Source organism: Eucyclogobius newberryi, unplaced genomic scaffold (genome assembly GCF_026437365.1).
Source record: "Eucyclogobius newberryi isolate DKJ021-1_F unplaced genomic scaffold, fEucNew1.0.hap1 SCAF_9, whole genome shotgun sequence".
In the NCBI taxonomy this organism is placed as follows: Eukaryota; Metazoa; Chordata; class Actinopteri; order Gobiiformes; family Gobiidae; genus Eucyclogobius; species Eucyclogobius newberryi.
In genome coordinates, this window is record NW_027316532.1 from 31,536,950 (window position 1) to 31,554,661 (window position 17,712).

The window sequence follows — 17,712 nt, forward strand, 5'->3', positions numbered from 1 at the left end:
GTGAAATATATGGCAAATAAACTATTTGCTGTATCTAAAACTGTATGAAGGATATACATCCGAAAACGTCACAATCCAACATGGATTTAGATGCTTTTAATCCTGGTCAAGTATTTTGATTGTTTGTACTTTGTTTGGAAATGGAGACTGTGCCCATAGGGAAATGTTCTTATGCCATACACACATACAGTTTATGTTGCATGTCAGTTTTCAGGTCATTCAGTATAATTTTGTACAAAGATTAAGTCACCCTTTATTAATGCTATAAAATAAAGTTGTACAACAGATTTTTTCTAATCATTGCCTTTATTTTGAGTTTGTTTCCATCTGATTCTGCAGTTCAGTTATGTGTTTCTATTTCTTCTAAGGCTTATAAAAAACAGTTGATAATCCTTTTGTGATAAATACTGAGCTAGAAAGAATGAAGTAAAGAGTGAATCAAAAATAATAATCGAACTTCAGGTTTAAGCTTTGAAAACATTCCAGATACAGACCACTACGAGACTGTTCTTACAGCCATCACGGTACTGCTTAACAGCCCGCCCTCAGGTGGTCAGCTCTGCTGTGATTGGTCCTAAAAAGTGTCTATTTCCAAAACTCGTACGTGATTGGTTAATATGCGTTGCACTTCCTGATAACGTTTGAGGACGGAGAGCCAATCAGAATCAGACATCTGTTCTGAGCCGACAGGAGCAGTGTCTGAGCATCTCTACTGTAAGAGAAAGCCGCTCCCGGTAACATCCTCTTCTTTTCCAGCAGTGTGATTAAAACTACCCGGGTTTTGTTACGGGTGTTTTTTTGAGTTACCAGAGCACTCGAGTTTGCACTGATGACGACCTTGTCGTTTATTTTGCTGGCCGTGTCGGCCTCATCTGTGCTGTCTGAATCTGCCGTGTATTTCCGAGAGCAATTTGAGGATGGGGGTAAGTCCTTTGCACCAAATGCATTACGGCTCTACATCATTTGCAATATCTGATCTTTGTCGTATAAAGCATTGTTGTAGGAATGATGGTTTGACTAATTAGACACAGTCTATACTAATCTTTTTGTCAGATTAAAACATGGAACCCTTTAAGATGTTTCTAATTATGCTTTTATCTTAAATATAAATTGATCACAAAAATCATAGTATTTGCACATCTCAGAGGTTCTCTCTTTTTTTAATCTATTTGGGAGTCCTCTTCAGCTCTCTTCATGCTGTGTCTGCCTCCCCATCCCCCTACTCTCCCTGGTCACTTATGTCAAACCCAGAAGAAACCCCCACAAAAACATGATGTCTTAACCATCCTATGTAGGTCTCGCGCCTGCAGCTCGACCTAAAGCACCTGAGCCCGTGAGAAGCAGCAGCATGTGCCTCATCACTGTGGGTCTAACTTAACCTTTGTGCTCTGTAGATGCGTGGAAGAGTCGCTGGGTGGAATCCAAGCACAAGAATGACTATGGGAAGTTCGTACTGACCGCAGGGAAATTTTATGGTGATGCAGAAAAGGACAAAGGTGATATAATATACATATATAATATCAATATTACATTCAAAGCTGCAAGCCTCATTCTCAACTCTAACATAAATGTCCAGTTTTCACAAGACAACCACATATCACTAATCCACACATTAAAAGTAATAACTAATGAACTGCTTAGTAATTAGGACAATAACAGACCACATTTGCATCTTCATTGTAGTGACTAAAGTCCACTTTTTTATTCCACAGGTTTACAGACAAGTCAGGATGCGCGGTTTTATGCCTTGTCATCACGTTTTGACGATTTCAGCAACAAGGGCCAGCCTCTTGTCATTCAGTTCACTGTGAAACACGAGCAGAGCATTGACTGTGGTGGAGGTTACATCAAACTGTTCCCCTCTGGCCTTAACCAGGAGGAAATGCATGGAGACTCAGTTTACAACATCATGTTTGGTAAGATGTCAACAATTTACAGACACATTAAATAACTACAATTTGTAGTTAAGTGCCGTAATGGTTTGAAAAGATTCTTTGTATATTCTTTTGTTAATGTTTAATTCTTTTTTTTATTGTGTTTCATTCCATTTGCTCAGGCCCTGACATTTGTGGTCCTGGTACAAAGAAAGTGCATGTCATATTCAACTACCAAGGGAAAAATCATCTCATTAACAAAGATATCAGATGTAAGGTAATGTACTTAAACCAAGTACTCAACATTGTGTTTGCTTCAAGTTTATTGTTAATGTATGTATCATATGTTTTTAAGTGATTGAATGAAAATGTTTTTGTTGATAACGTAAGATAAAATACAGTGCTTTAATTGTTCCGCTGTTTTTCTCACAGGACGATGAATACACCCACCTTTATACACTGATCGTAAACCCTGACAACACCTATGAGGTCAAAATTGACAATAAGAAGGTTGAGTCTGGCAGTCTTGAGGATGACTGGGACTTCCTGCCTCCTAAAAAGGTCAAGGATCCTGATGCTAAGAAACCTGAGGACTGGGATGACAAAGAAAAGATTCCTGACCCTGAAGATAAGAAACCCGAGGTTAGTAAATCTGGAGCAACGTTAAGTTTGTGCAGATGTTTCTTTTTCAATCAGGTTACTATCCATTGTTCAAATAATAAAGTCACATAACCTATTTTGTTAAATATACCAGGATTGGGACAAACCTGAAAATATCCCTGACCCAGATGCCAAAAAGCCTGACGACTGGGACGATGAGATGGACGGAGAATGGGAGCCACCTATGGTCACCAACCCTGATTATAAAGTAACCACAACAACTTGTATTGATTAAGACACCCGTTTTGAATTATTTTATTGATTTTTAACTGAAAAAGTTACTTGAATAAACAAATTTGTCTCTGGTTGCTGTTTTAAGGGTGAGTGGAAGCCCAGGGAGATTGACAACCCAGCATACAAGGGGAAATGGATTCACCCAGAGATTGACAACCCGGAGTACACAGCTGAGCCTGAGATCTACAAGTATGACAGCGTTGGAGTGATTGGACTCGACTTGTGGCAGGTATAAAATCATCATCAAATAATGCATATCTTATCTGCTGTTGCTGTTGTTTTTGCTGTTGCTGTACTGTTGTTATTTACGAGTGTATATAATTGATTGACTAGTTATGTATTAGTATGATATATTTTTATGCTTATGGATAATGTTTTGCAGGTCAAGTCTGGGACCATCTTTGACAACTTTCTGATTTCTAATGATCCTAAACTGGCAGAGGAAGTGGGCATTGAGATATGGGATAAAACAAGGGTAAGTTAAATCTTGTACATACACAGCTTTACTATTGTTAAATGACTGAAATACACATATCTTTTTTTTATTTTGATTTCTTTTTTAACTTTTATTTAACCAGGTAAGAATCCATTGAGACATCAAGAGGGACCTGGGGGGAAAGACACGGCAGCACACAAATCCTAAAAACATTTACACAAATGCACACAAAAAATCAAATCCTATATTCTCACTTAATAATTTGTCAAACATGCATGAATTGGCATGTTTTGTTCTCAGGATGCAGAGAAGAAAATGAAGGAAAAACAGGAAGAGGATGAGAGGAAGACTCGTGAAGAGGACGACATGAAGAAGCGTGAGGAGTCAAAGGACGCCGTGGAAGAGGATGAGGAAAAGGAGGAAGAGGAGGAAGAAGAAGAAGAAGAGGAGGAAGAAGAAGAGGAAGAGGAGAGAGAGGAAGAGGACGAGGAGGACAGCACAGACTCTCCACTCAAAGATGAATTATAAACTGTAGACACTACTTCAGAGAGAACCTAACTGCCTGTGTTCTACAGGGGCAGGTGGTACAATTGTGATGGACCCCTGATCCGGGTGGGGTGGGATTTTTTTTATTTGTTTACAATGCCAGGGCACTGTTGAAAAGGGCAGATTATTATGATTTGTTTTTGTTATTATTGATATTATAATTATTTTACGGATGGCTATAAAATTCAGCCATCCCAATTCATAAGATTTATTTTGTATGTTTTGGTGAAAGAAGAAAAGTTTGTGAAATGCACATTTTTAATGTTTTTTTTGTCTTTTTATACCTCATGCTTTGAGTGTTTTATATTTGTGTTGCATTTTCTATCATGTTTGTCTCTAATTAGTTTGTTTTGGTTTTAAAATGACACTTGGCATGGTGGCACTGTTGTAAGCCATGCTGTTTCTACTGTTTTCTCTGGGGTTCTGTGGTACTACATTGTTACTGAGGGTGAATTTATTTGCTAGTTTGTTTGTACTGTCTAGTTACCACTACTTTAATTCAACCCTTACTCTATATTATTGTGTGTTTCAAAATTCTGTACTCAAACTAAATGCAAGTTCACCCGAGTAGCTGCAAAGCTTCCATCCATTTACTTCAGTTCTTTTCCTCATCTTATCACTGTTGGCGCTTGCATAACAGATTTTTTGTAAATCCACATTTTGTACTAATGATAGTAATTGAAGTGGGGTGATTTCAGACTGCTGTGTAAAACACTCAATAAACAACCAGAAAGAGGTTATTTGTTTTGTATTTTCTTCAAACAGTAGCTGGTTTCAGTTGTTGAAGTTGAGTTATGAATGTTTTACCTATGTGTTGATTTCAGAGTGATAAAGTTTGTCACATCAATTAACAATCAGAAACAAAATATCTTTCGAATGGGAAAAGTCACAAAACCTCACCCATAAATCGAACGCTGAAAGCCGTGCATAAGAATAAAGGCCCAGCTAAAGTTGAGCCCACAGTGTCTGGTTGTGGTGGTTCCTGTTCGCAGTGAGTCCAGTGCGGGTTTTGGAGCGGCCTCTGTGCAGCTGCAGCGCAGCCTGGAGCCAGTGGGAAACAGAAACACTATGGCTGCCGCTCTGTCTCTTACTCAGGTAACACTCACTTATAACTCAAATCTAACCATTACACTCGCTGTGCCGCTAGTCTGTGTAGCTTTAAGTTATGTTTTAATGGAGGGTGGCCTGGGCCCTAAGCGCACGGGGCCTAGCTCGTCTCTCTGTTCCCTTTTCACTCAAGTCTTTCTGTGACTGGGAAAAGTTTCTGTCTAATCTCTTCGGACTGCGAAAGGGCGTAGCTAGCTAGCATGCTAGCTAACGGCTAGTTTGTGTGGGACACTGGCGCGTTATAGGCGCACTATTTTACAGAAAGTGACCTCAGAATAAAGCCTTTAAGTTTCACTCGCCGGGGTCTGGTTTAGTGCCTGTTCAGCCGTGCGTGGCCGTGTGCTGCTGGGTTGTGTTGTGTGTAGTGAAATGGTAATAAGAGCTCCCATGTGTGATCATGTTGTGGCTCTGCTGTCATGTCTACGCTGCTTTATCAGTGCCAGCAGTTCAGCTGTATTTATTCACTACACAAAGATCTGAGACCACACTCAGCTCTTTTCATTCAGTGTATGTGAGTTTTAAGTGCAACACTGCGATAGAAACGCCTCAGTTGCTTTTCAGCCTGTTGTTTGTTTGTTCAACATCATTTCGCGCTATTGCTCCACATAAACACTGACAGTGCCTCTGACCTTTTGAATTAGTAAATATGTTTGCTGTTTAGCATAAAAAAGAAGGAAAAAAGCATCTGGTACCGTGCAACTTTATTAGAAGAGGAAGTGGTAAACAGACAGAAATTGTATACTTGGAACTTCCTTCACCATAGGACCCATGTTTTTGTAAAGTAAAGGACTGATTTAGTGACATCAAGCAACTTAAGTCACCTGTCACCTGAGCCAGTGTTGCCTGTAACAACAGAGGTGAGCTGTCCACCTGCACAGACATCACACACTGCACATATGCATTTGAGTCCATGTTGTTTAGGACCCTGCCCTGTCAGGCCTTACACTTTCACAGTACAATGAGCACTGTGAACCACCAACTGTCAGAGTCAGTCACAATAGTCCACACTGAGATAAGTGTTCCCGCAGTTATCTCTCTATAAATTGACCGTTGACAGAGCTAGCTGTTGACCAGGTCTCTCATTTTAGTTTGTTTTAACAATAGATATGACTGTTACTACTATTATACCAATGGCTACTGTACCCAAGCTAAGTGTAAAGTGTGGCTGTGTTGTGTGTAATTATTTTCAAGTTAACGCTCTGTAGATTACAATACATAATTACACATTGCTCAATAGCTGCCCACTGTAATTCATTGTGCAAACATGAATGTCCACTCCTGCTCATTCACTCCCCCTATGCCATTAAAAGTAACATATCTCAAAAAATTTGAAGTAGGAAATGCTGATTTATTTCCTGTTCAGTCAACTGAGATCTTCTTTAAAGAGGAAACCGGATTTTGCAAATGATGAATGGCTAATGAAATGCAGCGCTGAAGCCAACCTGTTTAATGACTAAAGTACAATCATTTTTCAATTTTGACAAATTATGTAAATCGCTCTTATAAAATGGTTATCCACTTATAAACAACTCTTATTACGTAGTTATTTTTCATTGTATAATGATTATTTGTTTCCTACAGCTCTCCAATGGCAATCCTATCTATGACAAATATTACAGACAGGTATGTAAATCTTACTTACTAATGACTTGGTTAAATGAATCACACTGTGTGTTATCCTCCTCCATTAATTCATCTTGATATTGATAGCCTTCACGGTTATCAATGAGGCTGGCGTTGCACCAAAACTCTATTGAAACTCTGTTGAGGGTTACAGAAAACAAAACTTTGGATTGTTTTTGCTGAGCCCTTCAAAGCCACAAGTTCAGAGCTACTGCACCGTCTTGTTTGCCCACAGAACTGGAGTTGCTTTGATTAGCAGTTGGTCTGCTTCACATTTACCTATAACTCATGTTACTCTGTTTTTTCAGATAATGGCCCTCTGCTTTTGTTAATCATAATTTAATACCTTTGTATACAGTCCCAGCTGGATAGGATTTCATATTCATTAATTTTCTGCATAATTAAATAAAAACTAAAAACGATTTGCAGATTTGAATGTATTGGTGGGATCAGTGCAAAAATGTCACATGATTGCAGGCAAACATTGATGTTTATATATCTGTAGGTGCTGAACAAGAAACTAAACATACATTTACTTTTGTGCAGGTGGATCCAACTAACAGTGGACGAGTGGCAGCACCTGATGCCGCTGTTTTCTTGAAGAGGTCAGGCTTAGCAGACCTTGTTCTGGGGAAGGTGAGCATCTTCAAACTGGTCACTATTTTTATGTCTCATTTCGTGTCCTAATCTATGTCTTTCTGTAGATTTGGGACGTGGCAGACTCTGAACGCAAGGGTTCCCTCAACAAACAGGTATTTTTACATCACATGCGCAAACACACAGACATGAACACTTTGCAGTTTAGTGTAATTTTGTCTGTTCTTTCACTTGCTCTAGCAATTCTTTGTAGCATTACGGTTAATAGCCTGTGCCCAAAATGGCCTGGAGGTGGCACTCAAGAGCCTTAATGTGGCTGTCCCTCCCCCCAAATTTGTAAGTACTTTTGAACGCTCTGTACTTGACTTTTATGATGAGACTGAGATCCTCCTGGGATTACAAATATAACCCAAACATTTGTTCATGTTTAGCACGACACGAGCAGCCCACAGTTACCAGGAGGAGTGGCCAATGACTATCCCTGGGTAGTAAAGGTGAGACACTTTTCTAATTAATGTCCTCTTAATAATGATATAAAATAGTCAAATATATTTAACTTCATGGTTTGAATATTAGACTTATCCCTGGAAACATTTACTTACCCCTTGGCTTATATCTTATCTTATCTTATCTTATCTTACTTAATCTTCAAACCGGTGTAATCTAGATCAATAACTTCTAGAATTGTATTCTGGTCATCATTTCAGATGGAGCGCAGGGGTCAATGGCACCACTGTCTGAAGCCATTTCCCCTTTAATGTATTTGTGCTGACAGAGAAGATGTTGAACCGTGTGCCACTTTTTGTTTCACATGGCCAATCTGCAGTCTGACAGTTAAACAGCAAATTCCACCATTACATTGTGACCTGTCATCAGTTGAATGTTTAACTATAAGCCCTCTAAATTCTAATCATTACAAGCACATTTCAAATAATTTAATGTAATCTTTATTAAGAACACAAGCTCAGACACATAACAAAAATAATTGTTACAAACAAAACAATTGTTACTAACAATTATTATCAAAAACTGTCCTGTCCTGACCTCACAATGCCCAGGTCTGATCTAGTGAGCATTTGCTGCCTTGTGTTTTTTCAATTGATCAACGATGTAATTCATACCAATGTCCGAGGCACCCTGTCTTTAACTCATAACAGTTTCAGCTCAGAGCAATTTATTTGTTTTTGGCAGTCGGAGGAGAAGATAAAGTTTGACTCCATCTTCGACAGCCTCGGTCCTGTGAGTGGGATGCTAACAGGAGACAGAGTGAAGCCTGTTCTCCTTAACTCGAAACTCCCTGTAGATATCCTGGGAAGGGTGAGTCCCTCTTCAACACAAGGCCACAGTTTTCAGGATTTATAACAGATTTCAATCAATACCTACTAGAAAACATTGAACACTTGTCTGTTGTATCTACTGATTTATAGGTTTGGGAACTTAGTGACATTGACAGAGACGGCATGTTGGACAGAGATGAATTTTCTGTGGTAAGAAGAAATTTCACATGTGCTTTGTTTTGATCCCAACCTTTGACTTTAAATTTTCATCTTCACGCTCCCTTTTCTGTGTCTGATAATTGCGACGCTCTTTAGACGTTGACAGTTGGATAATTTGCTGGTAACCTAATTTTGTTATTGTCATTTTGTTGTCTTGTACCCTCTACTAGGCAATGTATCTAGTGTACAGAGCATTAGAAGGCGAGCAAGTTCCTATGTCCCTCCCGCCTCCCCTGGTTCCACCCTCAAAGAGAAAAAAGCCCTCTGTGCCTCCCGTGATGCCTCTGCTGCCATCACCGCCCTCGGCCAAAGACAGAAGCTCCTCCCACGCCAAGACCTTGTCCCACCCCCCTAAACCTGTCCCGGTTGCAGCTCCTGCCCCAGCTCCTGCCCCAGCTCCAGTCCAAACTCCAGCAGCCGCCCCTGTGAGTACAGCACAGCACCATTAGGAACCGCTTTGAATAGCATCAGCTACACGACTGTAAAATGATCTCAAAAAGTTGGCTAGTTCAATGTGTGTTTAAGAAAAACAAGGGACAAGGAAGTGGGAAGGTAGGTGAATTGATGGGCTACCGTGTTTGATCCAGTAACTAATCTAAACTCTTCCTATCGCAGTGGGTGGTGTCTCCAGTGGATAAAGCAAAGTACGATGAATTGTTCACCAAAACAGATTCCGATATGGACGGACTGGTGTCTGGACCAGAAGTTCGGGATATATTTTTGAAGACGGGGCTGCCCTCTGCCACATTGGCTCGTATTTGGTATGTTTTCTCTTTCAAATAACACAATTATGACATCATACAGATGCTTTTTATTATATTTCTTCATGCCAGATTATTTTGAATATTCCTGTATTGCATCCTGCTATTGCATGACTTTCACAGAGGTTTGGAGACTCTCCCAACATGTGCCACACAGTAATCAAAGAGTATTGACTTTTGGCCAGTGCAAGGTTGTTAAGCTGATGGTTTCTCTTCAATAATGAGCCCTGTGATGTCAACAATAGTGACTGCCTGAGGGGAAAATTGTTCGCTCTTATGTAAAGCTCATGTCTGTCTGCTTACAGGGAACTGTGCGACATTGGAGATGTAGGAAAACTGACCCGAGAACAGTTTGCTTTGGCGCTTCATCTAATCAACCAGAAGCTGACAAAAGGCCTGGAGCCTCCCCAGAGTCTGACTCCAGAGATGATCCCTCCCTCGGACAGGCAGAGTATAAAACAGGTACTAGACTCGTACTCCTTGTCATGCTCTCTATACTTTAATGTTCATTCAACACACTGAAACATCAGCACAAGCAAGGCGGGCAATATATACAGATTTATGGTGAATGTTGTTTTGGTCCAGGGGGACGCTGCCTGGTCTCTCTGGACCAGGCAGCGTCCCCCTGAACGGCTGTGCTGCACGCGACTCATACAGTCCTTGTTGTCCTGAATCTAGCTTTGGTTTAGTCCCGTTAGATTGGGACAAGCCTATCGCGAGATCGCGACATATGCTCCAATCGCCGGGGGTAACTGGGACTGAGTTTGTAGCGGGGCAAGGGCCACACAGTTACACACAGTTGACTCCTGTTCATGTGAGTGGGAGCCACGGAGAGCTCACTGTCACCAGTGGGGAATGGAGCGAATAGTATGTCCGTGGGCTTTTTCCCAGGCTGCCCTGACTTATGATCTGTAGCTGGTCGTTTTTGCTCGAGCTCACGCCCCCTGTTGGTACAGCCCAGAACCAACTTCTGAAACAAATACAGGTGAATTAAATGAAGAACCTACGCTCCAAGGCTGTATTTCAATATTTGTGTTTTCAATTTTGGGATCAAATTGAAAAATGGAATATCTAACCAATTTGTCTCGTGAATCAAAACAAAAAAACAATTTTATTTTTTGTTTTGAACTAGAAAATCCTTTGAACGAATCATTCACAGATTCTCCTACTTTGTTGTTTAACGTTGCCCTTCTATTTCAGAATAGTTTGGCAGCTGATTTCTCTGCTATCAAGGAACTGGATTCTCTCAGTAATGAGATTTTTGAATTGCAAAGGTATGGACTTATTGACTTTGAAATTAAAGCTAATGGTGAGCTTATATAGTAAAAACAAAAGTATTAACCTGCTTCTTTTTCCCTCTGGTAAATGACACAACTGTTTCTTGAGCCCTTCAGATTCAGTCCTCAGACAAAATACTGGTTTTATGGATGTAAATTTTAAAACGCATATGAAGTAGTGTAATTATTGTCTTTGCTTGAATATTCTGTTCTGACTCACCCTCTTCCCCACTCCCCACTGTCAATTTCCCACATCCTTCTCAAGACCGCCATCTGCTTCACTCCTCATTTTCCACTCATTTGACTGCAGACTCTCACCCAGTCTGCTCCATCAGACATAGAAAACACTGTTATCCTCTTAGATGGTTGACTTTGTAGTTTTTGTATTTGGTCATGGTCACTGAAGGAGAGGGAGTTGTGGCTCGCTCAGAGATGCCAGGGTTATTCGCTCTGCCAACGCTGACTGGTTTGGCTAAATACTCCTGTCTTTTTTGTTGGACGCCCAGAGAGAAGAGCACTGTGGAAGAGGAAATCAAAGAGAAAGAGGAGGCGATCAGAAAACGAACAAGTGAGGTTCAGGTAAGATTTCCTTTATCTGAATCGTATTTTTAAATGATAATATGATGCATTACTAGAATCCCTATCGTTCATTTTTGATCATATATGATTTGTTTACGCGGTGAAACAAAAACGTTCAATGTCTTCTCTAACAGTATACATAAACATAAGTGAAATGATTTATTTACAATAGCTTCAGCATTAGGTACTATTACTGAATCCCAAAGATTTAATTGTTAGTTGAAAAGATTGAAAGCCATAAGATTAATATGGCAAGTTTGTTTGGCTAGCAAATAATAATGTGATTTAAGTCATCGACCATAACAGATTTTAATTTGGGTGTGTAGGATTTACAAGATGAGGTTGCCAAGGAGACAGAGGAGCTGTCACGACTCCAAACTCAGCGACAGAAGGTCCAGGATGCACTGGAGGAGCTGGATCAGCAGAAGTCATCCCTGGAGGAGCAGTTGTCTCACATTCGCCAGCAAACAAACCAAGAGCACCAACTGGTATTTCTCTTTTCTGTCTAACTTTAACTGTTTGCACGTATCTATTGGCCGCATTGAGATTTCATTTTTATAGATCACTTCACTCCAGTCTGAGCATGAGGGGCAGGAACAGAGGATCTGTCAGTTTGAGGAGGAGCTGGTCCAGGCCAGAGAAGAACTTCTTGCTCTGCAGGAAGAAAGCAGAAAGCTGCAGGAGAAAGTCCAGGCTGCGAAAGAGCAGCTCACGCCTCTGCAGGAGTCTGTGAGAGACTCCTTCACACAAGTTGGACAGGTCAGTTTCAGATTAAAATATGTCTGTTCATAAATTCAGCCATCTCACTTGATATCATCAATTAGGTTCAGCAGAAACTGAATGACCTTCAGACCGAGGAGCGGTCAGTCACGGCTCAGCTCAGTTGGAAGAGAGCTCTTGAAGACAGCTCTCCAGTGCCAGTGTTGGTGAATGGAGCTGGTCCCACTGCAGACATGCACCAGGCGGATCCTTTTCAGCAGGACCTACTGGAAGATGATCCGCCCAAGGATCTGAAGGTGGAGGCACCAGTAGTTAACTCTAAAATTCAGACCGATCAAACCGAAGCCAGTGAACTAGCAAAAGAAGAAAATAAAGAGGAGTCGAGTCCAGAGGAAGAAAAAAGTAAACCAGATGCCTTAGATTTTCTCTACACTAGTCTAGCTTCAACAGATTTATACAATAGTTTTTCAAGCCTGGCAAAACCGTGGGAAACCGAAAAGGTAAAACTATATTAACTTCATCAAAATTGACAGTTTTTAAGTTTGAACTATTGGTGCTTTAAATGTTCAGGAGCAAAGAAGTTCTACACCTGACGTCTCACTTGAGGTTGTTGAAGATGAAGATTTGCCCAAAGCCAGTTCACCAACAGTAACAACCAATGTACACGTTATAATTTATATACGATGCATTTCACATAACGTTTACGTCACTGTTTGACCTTCTCGACTGTATTCATTTTATTTTATTTTTTCAGGTGGTCGAACCCAATGAGCCAGAGAACAAAGAAGATCCAGATCCTCCAGAGACCGTACCAACTGCCCCTTCACCTTCGCCCCCCAGCAGTGCCCCCCCACCTCAGACAAACCCCCCTCCTCTGCCCGAGATGGACATCTTTGGATCAGACCCCTTTACTGACCGTTCGTATTATTAATTTGTCATTGTTGATTTTCTTTTGGCACGATTTCACGTTCATACTTAATGTTTTGTTCCGTAGATGATCCTTTCAAAGAGGATCCTTTTGGAAAAGCAGATGTTGCAGGTGATTTGGCATTCATATTAGTAACTGTATTTGTCATTGACTCATTTGTGGTTTATTATCTGCTCCTTGTCGTTCAAACGTAGATCCATTTGGAGGAGACCCATTTAAAGGGACGGATCCGTTTGGCGCAGATTCCTTCTTCGCTCAGTCCTCGGGCGTCCCATTCTCCTCAGAAGACCCTTTCTCTGGATCGGCTGACCCGTTCACGTCTAATGCAGACGCTCCAGAACCAGACCTATTTGCTGCGAAGAAAAGTGACGCACCAGTCGCCACTCCTGAAAGCGCAGACCCTTTCAACACCAAACCGGCCAATCCAGCAGTGACCGCCCCGGATCCATTTAGCTCCACGGAGAACAGTGAGCCTGATCCCGACCTGTTTGGAGGGAAAGTAAACTCTCTGAGAGAGGCCGATCCTTTTGTGTCCCAGGATGGAAAATCTGACCCCTTCAGCTGTTCCCCACCTAGTTCTGATTTGGCTGTGGTAAGTGGATTTGTACATTTATGTGGCCTGATAAACCGCTAAATTATTAGATCTGATATTTTGGTGTATGTTAGGGCTGTAAAACTTAGGCCAGTGGTGTATTTGTCGACCACATATATATTATTTTGTAATTGTACTTGTCAGTGCACTTAAAAAGATTTGCGATTTCCCTTCCGCTTTTAGTTGACTAATCAACACATATTTTCCCCTGTCAACACCTACAAAGAAATCAGATTACTCACATCAGATTCAACATGTCATTTCTAATCTAATAACTCCAGAAAACGGATAATGATCAGATTGTTGTCTGCATATAAACGTAGCCACTGATGCCACGCAGTAATAAAGTATCTGCACTTTAACTGGTAGCTTCAATCTAGTGCACTATTTGTGTTGTTGATTCATACATTTCTGTGTTTTATGTCTTGTCAGAAGGACACTACCACAGCCAATGACCCCTTTGCTCCAGGTGGTACTTCAATAAGCACTAGTTCTGACCCAGGTATGATTTGGCATCACCTGCTGGCCATATTACATATTACACCTGCTGTCCCTCATTGATGGATTGATGGAAATGAGACAGTAAATAATATTGTGTATTGTTCTTTTGTCATCTTTGTTGAATGTTGTGTCTGTCCTCAGATCCTTTTGCAGCTGTATTTGGTAACGAGTCATTTGGGGGTGGTTTTGCTGACTTTAGTGCATTGGCCAAGGTATTTTTTTGACATGTATTTTTTTACATATTTGTCATTCATCTATAATTTCTGTTAAATAATACTTTGCATTTTCTTTTAGTCTAACGGGGAAGATTTTGGCATCAACAATAAGAATATATTCCAAGAGGACAGCTCCGATGTTCCCCCGGCTCTTCCTCCCAAAACGGGCACACCAACCAGACCTCCTCCCCCACCCCCAGGTCAGAGCAGGTCTTTGTGTGACACATGATCCTTCAGGTCTGGGTAATGTACTTTAATGTCATGACGCTTGTGCTCAGGTAAGAGATCCTCCATCACCAGAACAGAGTCTTCGGACTCTTTCCATCGACGAGGGAACTTCCTCCCGCAGTCTTCAAGCGACTTCTCCTCTTCCTCCTCTTCCTCTTCCCTGCCTGCAAAGGATCCTTTAGCCGACCCCTTCGCCCCCTCCTCCCCTCCTCGTCACAACGTCCGAGAAGCTGACCGATTTGCCAGCTTTGACAAAGTGAGCACCTCCCCTACTTCCTCAACATCACTCGACTCAGAGTAATCACGCCCTCTTCTCTGTCCTGTATAGAAGACATAATGTTCAATTTAGAGCTCCGTAAAACCAAACTCACAGTTTTCATATAGCTCTCAGATTACTGCCAACCATTGAAAGCCAAAACGACCCACAAATGACCTTTCGCTAGCCTTTTGGTAATCACACTGTTCATGTATATATTATAAGTTAAAATAATACAATTTTCCATTGTGATATAAGATATTATTATACATTTGAAATTATTGGTCTTGCACTTTAATTCAACCCTGTCCTCTTTTAGGAATTGCACATAAACCACAATGTAGCAAGTTTGAGCTTGTTATTCAACACTTGGCAGAAAACGGAGAAAGTGAAATAGAACCAAACGTGCATTTAGGTGCAAATAGTAACTCTAAGTATCATTTGACTTGCATGTGCATGTCCTTGTTTTGTCGTAACTGCTGCTCATTCCCACACGCAGTGCTAAACTCTTTCTACATTCTGTCGATTCATTGTTTTCATATGAAACCGCCTGAATCCCTGTCCATCTGTCTTGACTTTCCGTCCATCACCATCACCAGTCTTAGCCCTTGTCTGGCCTTGTGTGTTATTGAGAACCCTGTACCTCTCCTGTCTCCACCTCTGTCAAGTCTCAATAAAGAGTTATATCAAGGGCTCTTTCTCTGGCTTCTATATTTTTGCTTTTGAAAGAGCAGATTTTCAGTTTGTTCATTCCTTTTGTTGTGGCATGTTTTTGCAGCGCTATATCAAGCTTTTCCATTCCACATAAATGTATTGGCATAGATATATATTTTATGTTTCCCTGTAGTGAGAAATGCGTGTCTTTTCACCATCGTCATTTTGTTTTGTAGCTGTGGTCATTATGCATGTCCTTGTAGATGTGCTATTCACTTATATTCACTCCTGTCCACAATTGTGTGTCTACAATTGACTTTTAGCTTTTTTTTTCTGATTTTAGGGCAGGCAGGCTGCTGGGTTGCCTCGCATCGGTTGCTTTACTTGTAACACTTTAACATAAGGGTGGTCGATATGCCCAAAAAATTATATCACGATTGTTTTTACTCTGGATATATTCCATTCATGCAGTGAGTATCTTATTGTCTGCCATTAAGGGGTCGCTAAAGCCATCTGCTGCTTCTGTGAGTTCACGTTTCACTGTGATTGGCTAAATCCACCCGTCACTCACTCGCAGCATGAAGGAGTCGCCCAGCCCTACTTTAACAAAACAAAAAGCATAAGTTATACATTCTTATTACTCTTATTGATTCCTTTTGTATTCATCCGTAATTAATTTAATCTTGTACTTTATAACTATATGTATCTTCTATTTGTGTTTGTCTGTTTCCTCCCTTGCCTTTCATACGCCTGTGCCCTTGTCCTCCGGATCTATAAAATCATGGGGCAGTACCCGACAGAGGACGACATGATCGAGTGGGCAAAGCGCGAGAGCGAAAGGGAGGAAAAGGAGCGGCTCGCAAGGTTAACGCAACAGGAACAAGAAGATCTGGAGCTCGCCATCGCACTCAGCAAGTCTGAACTGTCGTGAGCGCCGCGTCATCCCTCCGTCACCAGCGCCCCACGCCTCGGAGTCATCACTATCCCGGGACGGCACAGCACAGCACAGCCCGGCCCTGAGCGGAAAGCACCAAAGCAAAGTGGGGACTGTGGACCGACTGAGCAAGCGGACTCCATGAAGAGACTGTATGGGAACAGATCCACCACCAATCCTCCATGTCTGTCGTCGACTGTCCCCCATCATCGCAGTATTGTTTCTCGACGTGCTTTTCATCCAGAGGAGCAGCCTAACGCGGGTGTGTATGTTTATAAAGGATGGGTCATTGAAAAGCCATGCAGTGAATATGGATTTGGTAAGGTTGAATTGTATCCTCCTGTTGTGGTTCATTACTTCATCCAAATGTATTTATTTAAACATTTAAATGGCCTTTATCTCAAGCCTCTAGTTTTACACTAACCCTAAAGCTATACTTTATTAAGGTAGTTGGTCATTTGGTCATAAAAACTGTACAGATTTAAACAGATTCAGTTAAATAGTGTGAATGCTAATTCATTTTTACATATACTAGAGAGCCTCTTTATATGTAAATTGCATGTAATATTTGAGAAGAACAAGGCTTCAAAATCATTAATATTTTGCATTAAACAATATTTTGTGATTTTTATGTGTTTGTACATTCGACCCTAATTATTTTTATGAACATAATTTAATACTGCAGTCCCCTTTAAGTTAGAACTCATACAGATGTGATGCTGCAGTTGTTACAAGTCATTACTGTGTTATAGTCCACACATATTTCAGCCATTGTCAGATCCTGGTTCAAGTGTAATTTTTTTGTACAAGAGTCAGCATTAGACCAGATGATTTCATTTGCACAACCGGATGTCCGCTGCATGACTGGTCAGGAGATGTTTTTGTTTTGTCACCAGACCATGAAAGTTACAGATGTTTTTTTCCACTGCTACACTGTGATTGAACATTTTTAAAGGGAATGCCTTGCCCAATTTTCCTAGATGTTTCCAACTGAATGACGCATGCTTGTCCCTTACTGTCTTTTCATACTGCATTATAGGGCGTCTCTGCTTTTGTTTCTTTTGTAGATTGTCTTTATAGAAATCAGAACCACTTATTTTTATGCTCATCCATAAAGGCTTTTTAAAATTGTGTTTTATTTTGTATTTTCTAACATGTAAAGAAATTATTACATTTGGTCAGATAATATAATGCTAAATGACAGTAAATACATATTAAAGTCAATAGTTTGCAACAGTTTTCGCCTTTTATTTATGATCTTAATGATGCTCCTGGTTAAATTGTACATCTGATTTCTACATGAACTCGTCTGAAGTCTTTTTATAGTGAGTCATGGAAGTATAATGGCCATGATCAGAGCCACAGTTGTCTGGGTCGGGCTCTAGGGCCTTGCAGAAGTCTCATGCAGCGCCTACATTCCTGTCCATTTAAATGGTAGGTCTTTGTTATGGAGATGAGCGCAACACACCTTCACGCGTCAGGAAGGAGGAAGCT

At 40.8% G+C, this 17,712-nt stretch overlaps 2 protein-coding genes across 4 annotated transcripts; both read left to right on the forward strand.

Annotated features, from left to right (window-relative positions):
* Positions 1-668: 668 nt before the first annotated feature.
* calr (calreticulin) lies at positions 669-4,486 on the forward strand. Its single transcript, XM_072438299.1, has 9 exons — positions 669-923; positions 1,395-1,496; positions 1,713-1,916; positions 2,057-2,151; positions 2,307-2,516; positions 2,629-2,742; positions 2,854-2,997; positions 3,151-3,243; positions 3,505-4,486. The coding sequence occupies exons 1-9, from the start codon at positions 830-832 to the stop codon at positions 3,730-3,732; spliced, it is 1,284 nt and encodes a 427-aa protein (XP_072294400.1). The 5' UTR covers positions 669-829; the 3' UTR covers positions 3,733-4,486.
* Positions 4,487-4,747: 261 nt separating this feature from the next.
* On the forward strand, positions 4,748-17,452 carry eps15 (epidermal growth factor receptor pathway substrate 15). Of its 3 annotated transcripts, none has more exons than XM_072439453.1 (25): positions 4,748-4,845; positions 6,439-6,480; positions 7,027-7,116; positions 7,185-7,232; positions 7,318-7,413; positions 7,509-7,571; positions 8,269-8,394; positions 8,505-8,564; positions 8,744-8,998; positions 9,189-9,334; positions 9,640-9,796; positions 10,535-10,608; positions 11,118-11,190; positions 11,517-11,678; positions 11,752-11,949; positions 12,015-12,410; positions 12,481-12,570; positions 12,665-12,827; positions 12,905-12,949; positions 13,033-13,430; positions 13,863-13,932; positions 14,073-14,143; positions 14,226-14,346; positions 14,425-14,630; positions 16,075-17,452. In XM_072439453.1, exons 1-25 carry the CDS (start codon positions 4,819-4,821, stop codon positions 16,213-16,215), a joined length of 3,318 nt encoding a protein of 1,105 aa, XP_072295554.1. In that variant the 5' UTR covers positions 4,748-4,818; the 3' UTR covers positions 16,216-17,452. The 3 variants fall into 3 exon arrangements, with proteins under 3 accessions (XP_072295554.1, XP_072295555.1, XP_072295556.1); XM_072439454.1 differs by having other exon boundaries at positions 11,767-11,949; XM_072439455.1 differs by lacking the exon at positions 14,425-14,630.
* Positions 17,453-17,712: the final 260 nt, after the last annotated feature.

Bases quoted from the DNA above. Each gene is read 5' to 3' on its own strand.
- eps15 (XM_072439453.1), top strand. From the start codon at position 4,819: ATGGCTGCCGCTCTGTCTCTTACTCAG. The intron at 12,571-12,664 runs GTACACGTTATA...TTATTTTTTCAG, and splicing joins CACCAACAGTAACAACCAAT to GTGGTCGAACCCAATGAGCC. The intron at 14,144-14,225 runs GTATTTTTTTGA...ATTTTCTTTTAG, and splicing joins ACTTTAGTGCATTGGCCAAG to TCTAACGGGGAAGATTTTGG.
- calr (XM_072438299.1), top strand. From the start codon at position 830: ATGACGACCTTGTCGTTTATTTTGCTGGCCGTGTCGGCCTCATCTGTG. The intron at 1,497-1,712 runs GTGATATAATAT...TTTATTCCACAG, and splicing joins TGATGCAGAAAAGGACAAAG to GTTTACAGACAAGTCAGGAT. The intron at 2,743-2,853 runs GTAACCACAACA...TGCTGTTTTAAG, and splicing joins TCACCAACCCTGATTATAAA to GGTGAGTGGAAGCCCAGGGA.